The 16134-nt window shown below is 46.9% G+C and overlaps 2 protein-coding genes across 3 annotated transcripts; one reads left to right on the top strand and one right to left on the bottom strand.

Moving 5' to 3' along the window:
* Positions 1–1864: 1864 nt before the first annotated feature.
* On the bottom strand, positions 1865–5006 carry CCDC87 (coiled-coil domain containing 87). Its single transcript, XM_081892699.1, has one exon. It carries the CDS (start codon positions 4850–4852, stop codon positions 2255–2257), a length of 2598 nt encoding a protein of 865 aa, XP_081748825.1. The 5' UTR covers positions 4853–5006; the 3' UTR covers positions 1865–2254.
* Positions 5007–5075: 69 nt separating this feature from the next.
* CCS (copper chaperone for superoxide dismutase) lies at positions 5076–14413 on the top strand. 2 transcript variants are annotated; one of them, XM_081892701.1, is made up of 8 exons: positions 5076–5273; positions 6135–6201; positions 7633–7770; positions 9504–9684; positions 9788–9848; positions 10846–10923; positions 12080–12183; positions 13159–14413. In XM_081892701.1, the coding sequence occupies exons 1-8, from the start codon at positions 5229–5231 to the stop codon at positions 13310–13312; spliced, it is 828 nt and encodes a 275-aa protein (XP_081748827.1). In that variant the 5' UTR covers positions 5076–5228; the 3' UTR covers positions 13313–14413. The 2 variants fall into 2 exon arrangements, with proteins under 2 accessions (XP_081748827.1, XP_081748826.1); XM_081892700.1 differs by having other exon boundaries at positions 5081–5273; positions 6129–6201.
* The last annotated feature ends 1721 nt before the right edge of the window (positions 14414–16134 follow it).

Genomic DNA, 16134 nt, shown 5'->3' with positions numbered 1-16134 from the left:
CCAGTTGCCTCATGCTAAGGGTTGGTTACAGTGCAATCCTAACCACGTCTACTCAAAACGCAGTGGGGCTCACCCCCGGGTAAGCAGGACTAGGTTTGTAGTCTTTGCTGAGATACAGCACAAGTTGGGGGCCAAAGGCTTTATGTAGCTTGCTTTTGATGATGGATTAGAAGAGAGCTTACATCATGTAGGTGTTCTGAGAGGCACCTCCAAGCAACAAGGGACAGCAGAACAGAAAGGGTGGAGTGCTGGTCTTGCTTATACTACAAGCCACATTTGGACCCAGAAAGCAACTTTCCTTGAAGTCAAACTGGATATTTTCCTATTGTGCTTCCCCAGCTGCTTGTTCTGAGTCACCTACCAGAGGTTTTATTCTGCTGGCATCTCAACTGTTTTCTCATAGAATCATAGAACTGTAGAGTTGGAAGGGACCCTAAGGATAATCTAGTCTAACCTCCTGCAATGCAGGAAAATGCAGCTGCCCCTTATGGGGATCAAACCTAACCAACGGAGCTATCTTTTGGGTGTCAATGATAAACTTCTATCTGGTACACAGATTGATCTGTGCAGTAGTGCAAAGTGCTCATGACATACCCTTTCCTCCTCTTCTAACCAGCAACTTTGGCCTGTGATTTTGTCATCCTTCATTTGCAACAATTGAAACAGTAGTTGATAGAAGGATCAGCAGGCATTTATTCAACCACCAAACTGGCCACCAATACTGAATATTTAAGCCTTAAGGCATGTATACACCACACCCATCATCACCTGGTGGGGGCTGAGGCTGATGGAAGTTGTAATCCAAAATTTCTACAGGGCAGTAGGGTGCAGTAAGTTGTTGTACTGCTTTTCAGGCAGACCTCACAAAACTATTTATCTGTTATTAAATCAGTATACCACCCTTCATCCAAAGATCTCAGGGCAGTTCACAGCATAAAATGACACAAACAAGAACGAAAGCAAAGCAAAACAACCCCCCCATACACATCTAAAAGTACATGGAATGTTAATTGGCCAAAGGCTTGGTTGAAGAGATGTTTTTGCCTGGTGCCTAAAGGTGTATAATGAAGGTGCCAGGCAAGCCTCCCTGGGGAGAGCATGCCACAAATGGGGAGCCACTGCAGAAAAGGTCCACTCATGTTACCAACCTGCAGACCTCTCCTGGAATCCATTTGCAATAACCAGAGAAGACTGAAGAGGACTGAGGGGAGAAAGTTGGGTGACTACTATAGAGATAAGCAACTGGCAGCTCTGCCAAATCCAGCCCCCCAAAGGATTTTAGCTGCCTCTTTGTTACTAACAGGTATGAATAGTTTCATATGATAACATAACGACTTGAAAACCACTCTGGAATGAGGATTGTGGTCTTGGTTTTTACTGTAGGAAAACTAGTTGCTGACCACCACCACCACCGTTGCTCTACATCTACCCTCAACAACAACAATCATTGCTCTACATCTACCCTCCAGTTGCCATGTGAGATTGATGGGTAAGTCAGGTCCCCCATTACTCAACTATGGGACAGAACAGAACCCCACCACCCCAGCTCCATCAAGGGCAACCCGTACTGTATGCTTGCAGTTTAGTAGAACCTTTAGTACAGTAGCCAAAACTCTGAAGACACACTAAATTGCCACATCCCGCTTCCTCCAGGGGCACTGACACAGGCTGGACACAACCTGTGCCAGAGGCCCTGGGGGATTGAAGAGAATGTGCATGGCAGGCACATCATGATTCTTTGCAAAATCATGGTCTAATAAAATTCCGAATAAGATGGCAAGGTAAGCCATAGGGAAGAAATTCATAGCAGGCCTAATGTGGTCTGTAAGCAATTACTTCAAAGATCATGGCAGCACTTCAAATCATGAGGACAAGAAACATTTTTAATTTGAGGATATCAGAAACCTTAAATTCTTCATAGGATCCAATTCATTTGTGGATAAGGTACATCTCACAAACTGTCAACCCTTCTGAAATCTGGAATGAGCTAAACGTATTCTGGACATTTGGTGCATGCCCACATTTTCCCCACTACCACTCTTTGCTCTTTCCCTTATTCCACCAATAGACCATGGCACTACAAGCTGAATATAGGTTGTTGCGGTCTGCCTCCATGTTTCTCAACCTTTGGCTTGGCTGAAGGAGAGGTCTGCTGGAAAAGTATGTGGATGAATTTGGTGCATGTGCAGAAAAAATGTCTTCTCCACTGCCATCTTGGTGTGTTCGCCAGTGAGCTAAACAGTGGTACCAGTCTTTAAGGGATAGGAGGAAGTCTTCTAATTAGGCCCCTTTTCTGGATGACTCTCCTCAATGTATTGGCACGTCGCTCCTGCTGTAGCCAGTAGAGCATCTCCACTGTATCCCATGCCATCTTCTGCAGGTATGGGCGTCCCTTGTAGGTCACTGTGTCATTGTAAGACTCTTTGATGTTGTTCAGGATGATATAGAGCTCTGAGTCATACTGGGCCAACTCAGAGCGCAAGCGGTTCCTGGTTCTGGATTCCTTCATTCGTGCTATGAAGGAGCGGGGAGCCAGGTCGAACAAGCGGTTTGGATTTGAAGCAGTTTCTTCAAACTGTTCCAAATCAGCCAGCAGGAGTTCTCGGTCCTGGATAGACCGTGCTGCTGTCTCCCAAGCTTGGAGCATGTCTGGGAGCAGCCAGTAATATGGGTTGGAGCTGTACTTAATTGCCATATCCAGCCTTTCCTGTTCAGAGAAATGAAGAACTGTCCACAGTCTTTCCAGCCTTCTCTGAAAGACCTTGAGATCCTCAGATGTGTGGTCAGAGCAAAAAACATTTTCCAACCCCCGCAGCATGGCGCATTTGGAATTCCACTTCCCATGTTCAAACTCTTCCTTCTTGGTTTGAAGTTCAGCAGCTTTCTTTATCACGTCTCTCTTCACTTTCACTTGTTTCTTTACTTGCACCTCATCTAATACAGGCTGTTGCTCCTCATCTTCCTTAACGCTGTATAAATGAAATATCACTGGCAAATAGTCAGACTCCTTGGTGCCAATGTATTTCAAGTAATCATCAGTGTTGAATGTTGCTTTCCACCATTTAAGCCAAGAGGTTTTTTTACCAGTATTTTTTTTGAAGGGTACATTTGGGCTCTCTGACACTTCCTCAGGGACAAATGGTCCAGGTGGCAGGATGTTACTCAGCTCTTTATTAATGACCTGTTCACTTTTCCCCCTAGTCAATGTTGAGGAAGCAAAGCACCCAGCCAGTTCAATGTTGGTTGCAGGGGATTCTATCATGGGCCCTAGGTCAAATTTCAGGTGGTCTTTTGGGATAGTATTCATTAGTTCCTTGTACATCTCCCTGACCTCTTCACCAGTGGAAAGATTTGCATCTAGAGACTTCACTGTAGCATTATCTATCTCTCCAAGGAGGTGGTTGTAAATTACTGGACATATCTCCATAGACACAGCTTCTACGTAGGTTCTTTCTGACACTTGCATATCAGCTGCCTTCACAACCATCTTTTCGTTGACTTTAGAGTTCACCGTTGCAGCCTGAGGATGTGTGGCTGGGGCAGCAATCATGGTGTTCTTCCGTGACATCTCAAAGGACTCCTCTCGTTGCAGAGAGCAAAGTATTCTCTGAAGCTGCTCAAGGCGAACCTCATTAGTCTTGCGCCGTGTCAAGGCTTTAATGAGGGGAGGGAGCTCTAAATCCTCATCCTGCTCTCCTTTCTGTTGGCTGCTTTTCAGGACTGTTCTCTGTGCTAGTCTTCGGAGGTCCTCAGCCAGCCCGGCCATTCCCTTGAGCCCATCATCTTCAGTGGTCTCACCATAATGACAAGGCAGATCAGGGCTGATAGGGCGCACAGATAAACGAATTCCAAGTTCATCTGCTAGGAGCTGTCCAACTCTCATATTGGGCAATGACTGGCTCCTCTTGAGACTGCTGGAAATGGCATGCTTAACCCGCTGGAGTTTAGGCCGATCTCCTAAAGTACTGGTGCGTGAACATGGCATTGCCATTACATCAGACTGCATTTGTCTGAAGTGGCTACTAGAGCTCGGTCTTGGTAGATTTAACTGCTTTATTTTGTTCATGTCTAACAAAGGTAAGTCCTCCAATTCCTTGATATCCTTCGCTATCTTCTGTCTCATCGTTGGTATGTGAGGTTTCATAAGCCTGATGAAGTAGTCAATGCTGAAATGCAGATTGCACATGTCCATCTGCGTTGACCTCCAACCTGCCATACTAACCCGTTTCCTGGACGTTTCGGTCTGGCGGAGTTGCAGGGTCTTCGTGTCCATTATTAGGCGGTGGCGGACAGCTGCTACATTGAGGAGCCTGGAACAGTCCAAAGAGAGTTGAGCAGAGAAGCGAGTTAGGTTAGCACAGTCCGTAAAGACAGACAGTGCACGATGGCGCTCCATGACACACAGGTAGCGACGGAAAAGGTGCTGGCATACCAAGCCAATGTAAGTCACCAGGTGCTGGTAGAGTTCCCTGTTTTCCTGGGGACTGAAGGCTGGGTCATACAGGGAACGTTGTACATCCTTAAAGATGTGCTTGACCTCAGTTAGGATGACCTGCTGGAAGGCCCGCTGGTGTGGGCTGGGTATTTGTTGCCACTGAGTCCCCACCTCCATCCGGCCTTTTAGCAGCTGCATGAGGTTGGCCAGGGAAATGGGCACAGGCACAGGCTTCTGCAGGGACGAGATGGCAGAGGACCCTTTGTCGATCGAGCTCCTCAACCTGGAGACGGTGGCCGGGAAGAGGGACAGGGGGGCGAGGATCCGCTGGTAGTGGTCATGCAGCTGCTGGTTGGCCTTTTCCGTGTTGTCTAGGGCGTACACCTCGCGCCGGGGAAGCGCGACAAACGAATTCATGACGGGGAGCTCGGCGGAAGCTGCAGCTGCAGCAGCGACAGCAACCCCAGGGTGGCTTATGGAGTGGTCGTCATGGTTACTCCACAACGGACTACTCGGCGCCAATCGGCTTCCCGGAGGGATGCTGAGCGCGAGAGTTTGGTTCCGGGCCTGGTAAAAGGGTGCGCGGACTCGGAAGAGGTGGGAACAGGAAGTGACGTTGTCACTTCCGTTTACGGATCTTTTTACAGGACGAGTCGGTCGCCGATCATAGAGATGAGCTAGAGTGGCAGGTCAGCGTCTTCCGGGTTCCTGTTTTGTGTTTGTACAAGCGGGTCCGGCGGCCAACATTTCCCCGTGAAGGGAAAGGAAGGAGGCGGCGGCGGCGGCGGCGGCGATGGAGGCACCTCCAGGAGGCGGTGGAGGCAGCAGCAGCTGCAAGGTGGGATAGAATCCCCCGCCGGGGGTGGGTCACTAATTTCTTTGCCCAGCCGTTATCTCGCCTTAAAAAGCAGAGGCATGACATGCAGAAACCCAACAGGGGAAGTTTTTTTCTCCCCGCGTCTGCCCCTGTTGTGTTTCTGCCTGCTATGGCAAACATGCAAGAAGCCTTCCGTGCGGGTGGGTGGAATTGTTACCTTTTATCGGATGGTTGGAGAAACGGGCGGGGGGGTCGTTCAGCGGCAGAACAGACGTGCAAAGTCCTCCTCGAACGGTAGCTCCAGTTAGGAAGGATTCGCGCAGCGAAGAATAGAAAGGCTCTCCTCTGCCCGAGGCCCTGGAAAGACAGTGCTCAACTAGATGGACACATAATCTGACCTGGTGAAATACAGCTTACATATACACAATAGATATATAGCTTTAATTCTATTAGTGTTTAATTGCTTTTTAATGAATATCTTTTCACGCTTTTATCTTTTAAGTTGCCTTGATTACCGGTTAGGGGGAAAGGCGGGATATAAAGATGATGATGATGATAAACGTGCAGGTTAATGGTGTCCATGGATAGGGTATGAAGCAGAAAGACTGTTGAATGGGTGAAGGATTCAAACTACTGCCCCTAATACAGTACTAACCTTATCCTGTGAACATAATGTGCTAAGGAGGACCACCTGCCCACCAGGTTCAGCACTGTTCCTCCTGCTTTCCTTGAATAGTGTCTGGTAATTTGAAATCATGTTCCAGCTGCAGATCAGTAAGAGATATTCTGCATTCTACATAAAACGACATTTTTCTTTCCTTCCTTTTTTAAATAAGCAGCTTTGGACTCATATGAGCTTCTCTCACTTTTTTACAGCTGGAGTTTGCTGTCCAGATGGTGTGTCAGAATTGTGTTGAGGCCATTCAGTCATCTCTGCAGGGAATACCAGGTGACCAGATGATGAAGGCCTGTGGCATTTGTCAAGAACCTACGGCCCCCCAGATGCTGTTGAACTCCAACTACCATCAACTACTGCCCTAGCCAGCAAGGATGATGGTAGTTGAAGTTGAACAACATGTGAAGGGACAATTCTAAATGCTGTCCAGGGAGTGGGCAGTTTTCCTGTTCCATAGGCGCACTGCAATTTTATTTTTCCCCACTGCTCACATTGACGCTCCTCAGAAAGCACAGCAGTACTTAAAAAATGTGTTACAATATCAGCACAATCGTCCATCTAGGTCTTCATCTTGTCTACAGCTACCATACAACATCAAAAGCCTTCTGTGTGCTTCTGTCTAAATCTGCCAAGATAGGTGTGGGGAATCTTTGGCCATCCATATATCACTGAACCTACAGCTCCCATCATCTCTGGCTGTTCTTGCTGGAGCTGATAGGAGCTGTCAATCAGCAACATCTGGAAAGCCAAAGGTTTCCCACACCTCCCCTTGCAGAAGGGCCTTTTTAATGGAACAATATACTCAGGGCGGTCCATCAAACCTAGATACTCCCTGATTTCAGGTGCCAGGCTAATTCCTGAGCTTTTGTGCTTGTTCTCCTTTTCTCCGATAAACTTCTCCCCGCCAGGTGTTTGTATCATTTTCTTGATTTGTGCTGTTTTTTATTTTAATTGTTAGCTACCTTGTGACATTGCTAAAACATATGGCTAGCCATTTAAAAAAGAAACAGTGACTATACAGATGCCACCAGGAGAATAAGAAGCAGGGGTAAAGATATCTTATAAGGCCACTGAACCTATGCCAAAAAAATCCAGACAAAGTCACGCCAAAGTGACATTTTGGTCTGCTGTCTTGCTTCAGAATGGCAGCCAATGCCCAAACATTGACAACAACAGCTACCCTCAGTGTGGGAACTCTAGTGCCAAATTTGGCAAAGACATCTTGAGGTAGCCAGTCCTATGGAGAACAGATGGACAGACAGACAAATCACTTTCCAAAATATATAGCAGATTGGTGGTACTCAACAGGCAGGTTTGTGTGGGACGAATCATACTGTTGGAATGGTCCTCAGGGGTCATCTAGTCCAACCCCCTGCCAATGTAGGAAATTTATTACCACAGCATCCCTGCTCACTGGCCATCCAGATTGTGTTTCGAAACCTCCAGCAAAGTTGGGAGTCCACCACCTTCCAAGGCAGTTGGTTCCACAGCCATAACACTTATGCCACCAGGAAGGTCTTCTGAATATTTTGTGTTAAGGATAAAAGAGGAGACTCTTGTTATGAGCAAAAGTGGTGGCTTGTCAGGGGAGCAGGGCAGTTTAATGGACTAGTGTGGAATGCAACAGTTGCATCATGGCAGTGACTTCTGTCTTTGCACTTCACCTTCTCCCCTATCTCTTTCCACCTCCTACCTCTTCCCCAGGCCTCCAGGTGCTTAACGTCCAGCTGGAATCACAGAGTGTGCTGGTGGAGACTAGCCTTGGTGCTGAGAAGGTCCAAAGCCTATTGGAGAGCACGGGACGCAGTGCTGTGCTGAAAGGGATGGGGGCTGCTGTGCCTGGTAAGCTGATTCTGCCTCACCTCCTTCCAGCTTCCCACCTAGAATATCTCCACAACAAACTTCAAAACTGGTTTTCAATAGGTGCCAAGCATCATGGCTTCTTCATCTTCTCCCACATGATTATTGGCAATTTTAGCTAACCAGGGGGTTGGGGGAGGGGCGGGCTAAGGATTTTTATCAGAAAATGTGCTGGTACAGAGAAGAACAGTGGCTAGAGCAGGAGTTGTCAACCTCCCCTCCTGCCATCGAGAGTGACATTTGCTCATGGGCAACTTGTCAGTGGCTGTCTGCCATCTCTCTTTCTCCACCCATCAGTCTGTTTGGGGGGTCGACAAGCCATCCTTGCCCAAATGGGTAATTTGCAGAGGACTCTTGGCCTTAGGGCTAGATCACTGGATCAGAGTAGACTCATGGACATTTATTAACATGACTAATTTAAGGACATTAATTTTAACAATCCACTCTAACTTAGTTGGATACCACCCATGATTGCCCACCACCACCAAAATTGATAAGTGGGGATGGGGAAGATAGTGACCAAGTGGGGTTGAACGCCCTGTGCACCATCTGACGGGTAGAGGGTTGCAATTCTGCTTTCTACACAGATTGGGCTGCATGTGTCAGTTCCCCACCGGAACTGGCATATGCAGCTGAACTTAGCAGGACTGAATCCTCTGCCCATCTGCAGGTTCAGCCCTGTGAGATACAGGGATCAACTGTGTGTGCCACTTCAAGTCCTGGAAAGTCAAGCAGGGGAAAACTCCCTGCTCAGTACCCATAGGCTGTTCACAGGGGTTGACAGCACCCATCAAACATTGTGATGATGTCCCCTGATTGACAGGTAGCTGTGTTTTAACCACAACAGCCTTGCAGGCCAAAATGGGAACCCCTAGCAAGCTAAGGGTGTCCCATGGGTCAGAAGTTTCTCATTCCTGTCCTAGGGCCACAGGCTGCCTACCCCTGTTCTAGAGCGTTCGTCGTGATTGCAGGAGTTGCAGATTCTCTCGCCCTCCCTGCTTTTGTGTAAAAGCATCATTATTAATAACACAGTTTCTTTATAAGTTCCAACTTTAACTTAAGATTTCTGCCTTAAGGTTCCACCCTAAGATCACAGTCCCAGCAACATTGTTTTCCTACAATATTTTTCCCCCACAGAGGAAGTGATGGCTGATTTACTTTCAGTTTCCCAGCCACAAGAAGAAGAAAAAGAAAGATTTTTCACATGATGAATTCCCTCAGTTGCTTAATCTTTATCGTCAACCATAAATTGGGCTTTTTGCTCTGCCTTAGACACTTTAACAACTGGTTTTTTCTCTCTCATTAAAGACAGAAAGTGGCTTTTGCAAGTTTGCCGACAGTGAGTTTTCATCAGCCGGCTGATAAATCTTGCTAAGTTACAGGTTATCCTGTCCCAAAAATGTTTAAGGGAGGATGCAGAACTTATACCCATGAAGGGTTCTTACGAGGAGTTTGGACGCAGTGTCAGTTCAGACAGCAGAAAACAGCTTTGATTAGAGCATTTGAGGTTACTCCCTTGATCACTCTTTATCCCACTGTGATTTCGTCAGATTACCATCAATCACTACAAAATTAACTTCTGTCAGTGGAGAGTAGACAGAGAGAGAGTCAGTCCACCATTTCCTCTCCTGGAAGTCTCTTGGTCCTGAGAGTGACATGTGCAAGGGAACTCCTCGAAGCAAGCAGCAAACTTGTGCGACCTCTTCCCTTTATAGAGAGTCCCGGTGCTGCCGCTGTGGCAATGGTGTCTGGCCCAGGGTTGGTCCAGGGTGTGGTGAGGTTCTTGCAGCTGTCCCCACAAAGCTGCCTCATTGATGGTGCCATTGATGGTCTGGAGCCGGGGCTGCACGGCCTGCATGTGCATGAGTTTGGGGATGTCACCAATTCCTGCGACAGGTGAGAGGCATTAACAGGCACCTTCTGAGGCATCTCCTTGGCTTTAGGGAGCCCTTTCTTTCACTGACTCTGGGTATCAAAACTTTTCTTGTGTCTCAAACAGCTGTGGAGACCACTTCAATCCTCATGGGGAATGTCATGGGGGTCCCCAGGATGTTCATAGGGTGAGTTTGTGGCATCACCAGGTATTAAATTACTTATGTCAGGAGTGGGAACCCTCCAGGTCCCTCCTGGTGTTGAGGTGGTTGTTTTGTTTTCATATTGATGAGTGCTGTGCTTTAACTCTGCATTTTTGTTCTGCTCGTAAGTCACCAAAAGACTGTTTTTTAACTAGCTGACTGATAAATGAAATTAATTGTTAACCAGGACCATGAGCCTGGTGTGTGTAACTGATTGAATACTGATAATGTACAAGCTATTGCTCATTTGTTAGAAGGGGCATCCTTCTTTCTTTCCTTATTGCAATAACTTTTCAGATCCAAAATAACCTCAAAAATAAAGAACCGTGTCCTGAACTCTCATTATCTCCAATTAAAACCTGCCCATAGTGATTCAAAATTTATTTCCCACCAATTAATAATAAAGTTACTGAATGAAATGAAATATTTGCAGCCCTGATTTGGGACCCACTTCCAATTTTGGGAGTTAAGGGCAGGCTAAGCATCCATTTGTGGGTGTGATCTTGTGGTGTGAACTTTTATTTCTGAGTAGTCCAGCTTTTTGTTAAAAACCCCAAGAAGTGGGCAGAGGGTGAGCGTTGAAGGAGAGGCAAGCATCTTTTGCCTGCTTCAGGGAAAGGCAACATTTGGTGAAAGCTCTTTAGAATCAGACGAATTTGGTGTAGCACTTGCAGGTTCCCTCGGGCTGCCAAATTGACTTCCACCAACAACTTTTTCTGCTTCCCTGCCAAGCTCATGGGGAGATCCCTGCCTAAGCCCATGCATGGTCCCTCGGCATGTAAACTGCACTCCTCCAACTGTTGCTTGATGGGCTGGCTGGGAGCATGGTTGTGATGGGGAGAAAGGTGTGCAGGGAGGCAGGGGATTAACATGTGTTTGTGTTGCGTGTATGAGAGGGAGGGAGAGAGAAAGGGAACGGACATAGTGGTTTTGGGCTGAGCTGCCCAGAATCTAACTGTGCTTCCTGGGGCTCTGTTTGCAGCATGCTGGGGATCTTGGAAATATCTTGGCAGCTGATGATGGAAGGGCTTCCTTCCGGATGGAAGACAACCAGCTGAAGGTGAGGCTTCCTGGAGGATGTGAGGAGCACAGTGAGGTGGGCTTGTGATAAAAAAACTGATGGAAACAACAAGACACAGGGCAGCTGATTCCTTTTCCCTTCCCCTTTCTTCAGAATCAATAGATCCCTTCTTCCAGTGTAGGAAAATTTTATAGTTTGATTGTTCATTAACTCCTGTAGGGATGGCGTCGCAGAGTGAGGGCACACCCTCCTCCGCAGCATAAGACAAGCTACAGCTGTCTAGTCGCCATACACACTCCTTGATCTTTTGTCTCCTCAGTAGTGTTCCATGTCTTGACCTTTACCTCCTTTGCAAAGGTATCGCTCATTTTCCCCTGTAATGGGAACATGATGTGGCGGAGCAAGTTGCGTAGATAACTAGGCAACACCCAAAGGGCTCGGGATTGGAGAAGTGTAAAGGGCAAAGCCCTTAATGTATCCTGCTGGTTTTGCATATCTTGCTAATAAAAAGAGCCTTTGCTAAGCTAGCAATCAGCTTGGTCCTACACAGCTCACTTGCATCCCAATCCCACGTCAGCTCTGTTGTGTCTACAAACTCCAGTATCTTTTCCACAGAGCAAACCTTGTGCTGTATTAAACAGACTTTCCTGAGCTCCCTCCTATCAATGCACATCACACCCACCCCTGCCTCAAGGCTTTGTGTGACGCTCTTCCCAGTCAAAATGACCTTTCTGTGGTGTTGCTCATGAAACCTGCTTTGCTTGTCAGTTTTCTTCTGTTGTTGGCAGCTTCTCTCAGAGCATTGACAGTGGTCAGGAACACACTGTGTTGCAGCACTTCATCCAGTGGCCAAACAGTTTTGTTATGACACAATAGTTTGGGCAGAGTTGTTTTCAGTTTAGGATCAAGTACAATAGTGCCCCTTTCACGGCCAGCATTGCTGGGAGCTGCAATGAAATTCAACCAAGGGGAAGCGAGGAAGTCACTTAACAAAGTTAATAACTGTAATTTTCAATAAGGCTATGATTTATGTTTGTTATGTTTGTTTGTCGTGTGTGTGTGTGTTTGTTTGTTTGTTTATAATATTGTGTCAACCAATAAAAAATTTTGGGGAGAAAAAGGCATTGCTGGGAGCTGCCACCATCACTAGAGTGATAAGGACTGGTTGCACATGCATTGCTATGCTCCATTTTAGGTTCATGACATCATCGGCCGCTCACTGGTGGTAGATGCAGGGCAGGACGACTTGGGCCGCGGAAGCCACCCGCTCTCAAAAGTCACTGGAAATTCGGGTGAGAGGTAAGAAGGATTAGAGTTTGTTGAGTTCTCTTTGTCTGCTGCAAGGTGGGTCACCTGACCTAGGAAGCTGTCTAAAACCAGGGAGATTCTTTGTCCATCAGACATAGCATTGCCTACTCTGGCTCACTGAAAACCAACAGGGTCTTTGGCAGACCCAAGTCTTTCCTGCTACCTGGAGGTGTTGCTTGCCTGGACTCCTCACAGCCTTGAGGAAAAGGTTAGCCAGTGATTGATCGCACAACTGGTTTTCCATTTAAATAGGTACAGCAGGGTGAGGAACCGTCAGCATGTAGACCTCCAGGGCTCCCCATTCGGTCCATGAGGCCATTTTCAGTAGGCCACGCCACCCACATGGCACGGACAAAGGGCAAGACTTCAGAGGAGCAATCGGGAGCTTAAAGCTCCCAGTTGTTCTTTGGTCAAGCAAGGTGCACCCATAAGACTGCTCCTTCACACCCACAGCCTCCCACCGGTTCAAATTTCTGCTTTGCAAAAACAGGTCACCTGATAACATTCTGACATCCAGTAGGTGTCCCCAACCACTTGTAAAAATAAGGATCCTGTTCTTGCCAGCCAAATTGTTTCCCCTCCCACCACGATATGCAATGCATCTCTGGAGTTGGATTTGACTGTGTCTAGTCTGCTGGGTCTTCTTTTGTGTTTGTGGCTGTTTTTTTAATATCATTTTTCAAACATACCCAAGTCTTTCCAGAGCTTGAGCTGTGGGAAGGCAGCTGCAAATCTATTTTAAGTCAATAATGCAGTGGTTCTCAACCTGTGGGTCCCCAGATGTTGTTGGACTACAACTCCCACCCCTGGGCTCTGGCCTTCCTAGCTAGGGGAGATGGGAGTTGTAGTTCAACAACATCTGGGGACCCACAGGTTGAGAAAGGCTGCAATAATGGGATGCAGAGACCTGGTCTAGGGGTCCTCTCTGCAGATAAGGACTTAAGCCACCTTCCTTTTCCTTCCCAGAGTGGCCTGTGGAATCATCGCGCGCTCTGCCGGCCTCTTCCAGAACCCCAAGAAAATATGCACCTGCGATGGAGTGACGCTGTGGGAAGAACGGGAGCGGCCTGCAGCCAAGCCAGACCGGAAAGCCGCTGACCAACCCACCTCTCATCTCTAGGCTTTGCAGTTCTGCCCAGGCTCTCCTTGGGCTAGGACGTCCCAAGGGTTCCAGCTGCTTTCATTTTCCTGTGTCTCCTAAGTGCAATGTGTTAGGCAGGAGTTCAACGGGTACTGCTTTGTAGTGGCGTAGTAATGGCAAGCGATTAGCCCCTTGAATGTCTTAATTGTGAAGTTCTTAAACGGCACAGGAGGGGGAAATGTAGCCTATTCTGCAGTGACATGGTAAAGCATCAGTCCTTGTGAGGTATGTGTCATATGAATGAATTCTTGTCTGAATTCTAAAATAGTCATTTGTGAGCAAAGAGTTTGTTGGAAAGTGTTGTTGCTCTTTCAGTGTCTTTGGGCCACCCATAAACAAGTCTGCTAATTTTATCTTTGGGTGTTTCAAGTGCCTTATTTTCAGACACACTCACTTTGATTGTAGCCAATGAGTCCTACTCTCAAGTATATCCATTGGAAATCAGCGGACTTAAGTTAATCATGGCCCTTGGTTTCAGTGGGTCTACTCTGGTAGGACTTCGCTGGCTGCATCTCACTTTCTTGACCACCTCTGTTGCCAATTAAGGATCTTGGTTGAACTTTGGAGGTGGTGTTTCCTGCGATAAACCTTCACTGTGATTCTGTATATAATACATGGTACATGAACACAACACTTAACCATTGGTACTCCAGGTCTTGTTGGACTCCCAACTCCCATCAGCCTTGGCCATTGGTCAGTGCTGGCTGGGGCTGTAGAGAGTTGAAGTCCCAGAACACCTGAAGGGACACACAGGTTTCCCATCCTTGCCCTTGGGACACAGTGTTGGGGAAGGTAATGGGTGGCTATCCCCCTCTCTTTCAGTGCATGTTTAATGAGCAGAATAGGGAAACTAATCCAGCTTAATAATTGTGAGTATGGAAACAGAGGAGGGGGCGTTATTGTGAATTAATAAATAAATGCACAGTAGTTGTCATGTTGGGTTTGTGGCTGCCTTATGTGCTACAGTGCATGTTTTGGGGAGATGGGAAGGGGAATCCATAACTTCTGAGGTGTGCATACTCTAGACCTGTGCCATTATGCTCTTAATAGAGCCATTAAAACTTAAAATTCTTTTTAGTAGCTATCCAGTCTTATTTGGCTTGACATGTTTATTGGTGTGTATATCTGGCATGAGAGGAATGTTTTGTGGTGTATTCAGAGAATTCCTGAAGTTTGCATTTTTTCTTTCATGCTTTTGATTGGGACAGAAGCATAACATGCCTGCCTTATGTGCAAAGCTAAGCAGGGTCTGGGACCTTTTCAACTCTACCTATCAGGAATTTCCTTGCATACAAGTCACTCAAGTTTGTGGGATTTTCAGCTGAACACTGAATTTGAGCTAGGAAGGGAAGGAGTTTGAGACCATTTAATAACTCAGAAACAAACAAGATTGAGGTATTGGTATGCCCTAAGAAACCCTGATGTTTGCAGAGAAATCCCACACCCCAAAATGTCATTGAGGACAGTGCCTGATGTAGCTGAAGAATGCTGATTTGGGGAAAAGGGGAGGTTGGGAATTTGACTGGAATATCCTGTGGTAAGGAATGGCTAGAACCTTGAGCAGAACTCCTGTTAGGAGGTAAGGGAGTATTGCAACATTTTGTTGCAAGTCCCACTAGTAAGATGCAAATTATACAGTGCATCAAAGATTGGTCTTATGGTGGGGGGGGGGGCGGGAGAGAACATGCAGTTGCCCAGTTAAAGGTACAGTGGTACCTCGCAAGACGAATACCTGGCAAGACGAAAAACGCGCCATACAAAAGAGTTTTCCGTTTTTTTAGTCGTTCCGCAAGACGAATTTCCCTATGGGCTTGCTTCGCAAGACGAAACGTCTTGCGAGTTCTTGCGAGTTTGTTTCCTTTTTCTTTAAGCCGCTAAGCCGCTAATAGCCGTGCTTCACAAGACGAAAAAACCGCAAGATGAAGAGACTCGCGGAACGGATTAATTTTGTCTTGCGAGGCACCACTGTATGCTACATTCTTGGATTTCTCATTTTGGGGGGGTAAAGCTGCTTCCACTCTGATCTGACTCAAAAAAGCTTCTGCCATAATAACTTTGTTGATCTTTAAGGTATCACACTACTACAATATGTTAACACAGCTACTTCTCTGGAGAGGAAAAAGTAGTACTGTATACAATTCTATGATTCTAGCTCACATACACATTTCAACTCTGTTGGCTTTCTATCTACCAGCGAGTCTGCCTCAGAGCCACTTTCTTCTGTTACCTTAAGTACCCATACTTAGGGGGCCACTACATCAACAAAAATCTGTTCCAGCAATTGAATTCTTGCTGAGTGCAGGAATCTGAGAGGACTCAGGCATACACCCTACCCGGTCTCCTAGTTTGACATTAACTTGCAAATGGACACGTTGCACTTTTAAGTTTAACCCATTTTAGAAACAACAGAAACTCCCATCTTTGCTAACTTTTGAGCAGGCCAATCACAAGCCAGTATGCTGTAATGGTTAGACTATGACCAGTGGCGTAGCGTGGGGGGTGCAGGGGGGGCTGGCCACACCGGGCGCAACATCTGGGGGTTAGGGTGAGGGGTGCAAATCCACGGGTTAGGGGGCGCAAATCCACAGGTTAGGGGGTGCAAATTACTTGCCTTGCCCCGGGTGCTGACAACCCACGCTACGCCACTGACTATGACCTGGGGAGATCAAGGTTCAAACCCCGCCTTGGCTTGTGAAGCGCACTGGGTGACTTTGGGCCTGCTTTTTGAAGGAAAAAGTGGCATATAAATGTGATAAATAACCATTGATTTAGAGCTCTAACTTCCATCTAAGGGGAATTTA

Source organism: Podarcis melisellensis, assembly GCF_964234715.1.
Source record: "Podarcis melisellensis genome assembly, chromosome: 16".
In the NCBI taxonomy this organism is placed as follows: domain Eukaryota; kingdom Metazoa; phylum Chordata; class Lepidosauria; order Squamata; family Lacertidae; genus Podarcis; species Podarcis melisellensis.
The sequence above is the reverse complement of the archived record's forward strand: the minus strand, read 5'-3'. Positions and strand labels throughout refer to the sequence as shown.

Coding starts and splice junctions, on each gene's coding strand:
- CCDC87 (XM_081892699.1), bottom strand. CDS start 4,852: ATGAATTCGTTTGTCGCGCTTCCCCGGCGCGAGGTGTACGCCCTAGAC.
- CCS (XM_081892700.1), top strand. CDS start 5,229: ATGGAGGCACCTCCAGGAGGCGGTGGAGGCAGCAGCAGCTGCAAG. Junction 5,274..6,128: donor GAGGCAGCAGCAGCTGCAAG/GTGGGATAGAAT, acceptor ACTTTTTTACAG/CTGGAGTTTGCTGTCCAGAT. Junction 12,184..13,158: donor ACTGGAAATTCGGGTGAGAG/GTAAGAAGGATT, acceptor TTTCCTTCCCAG/AGTGGCCTGTGGAATCATCG.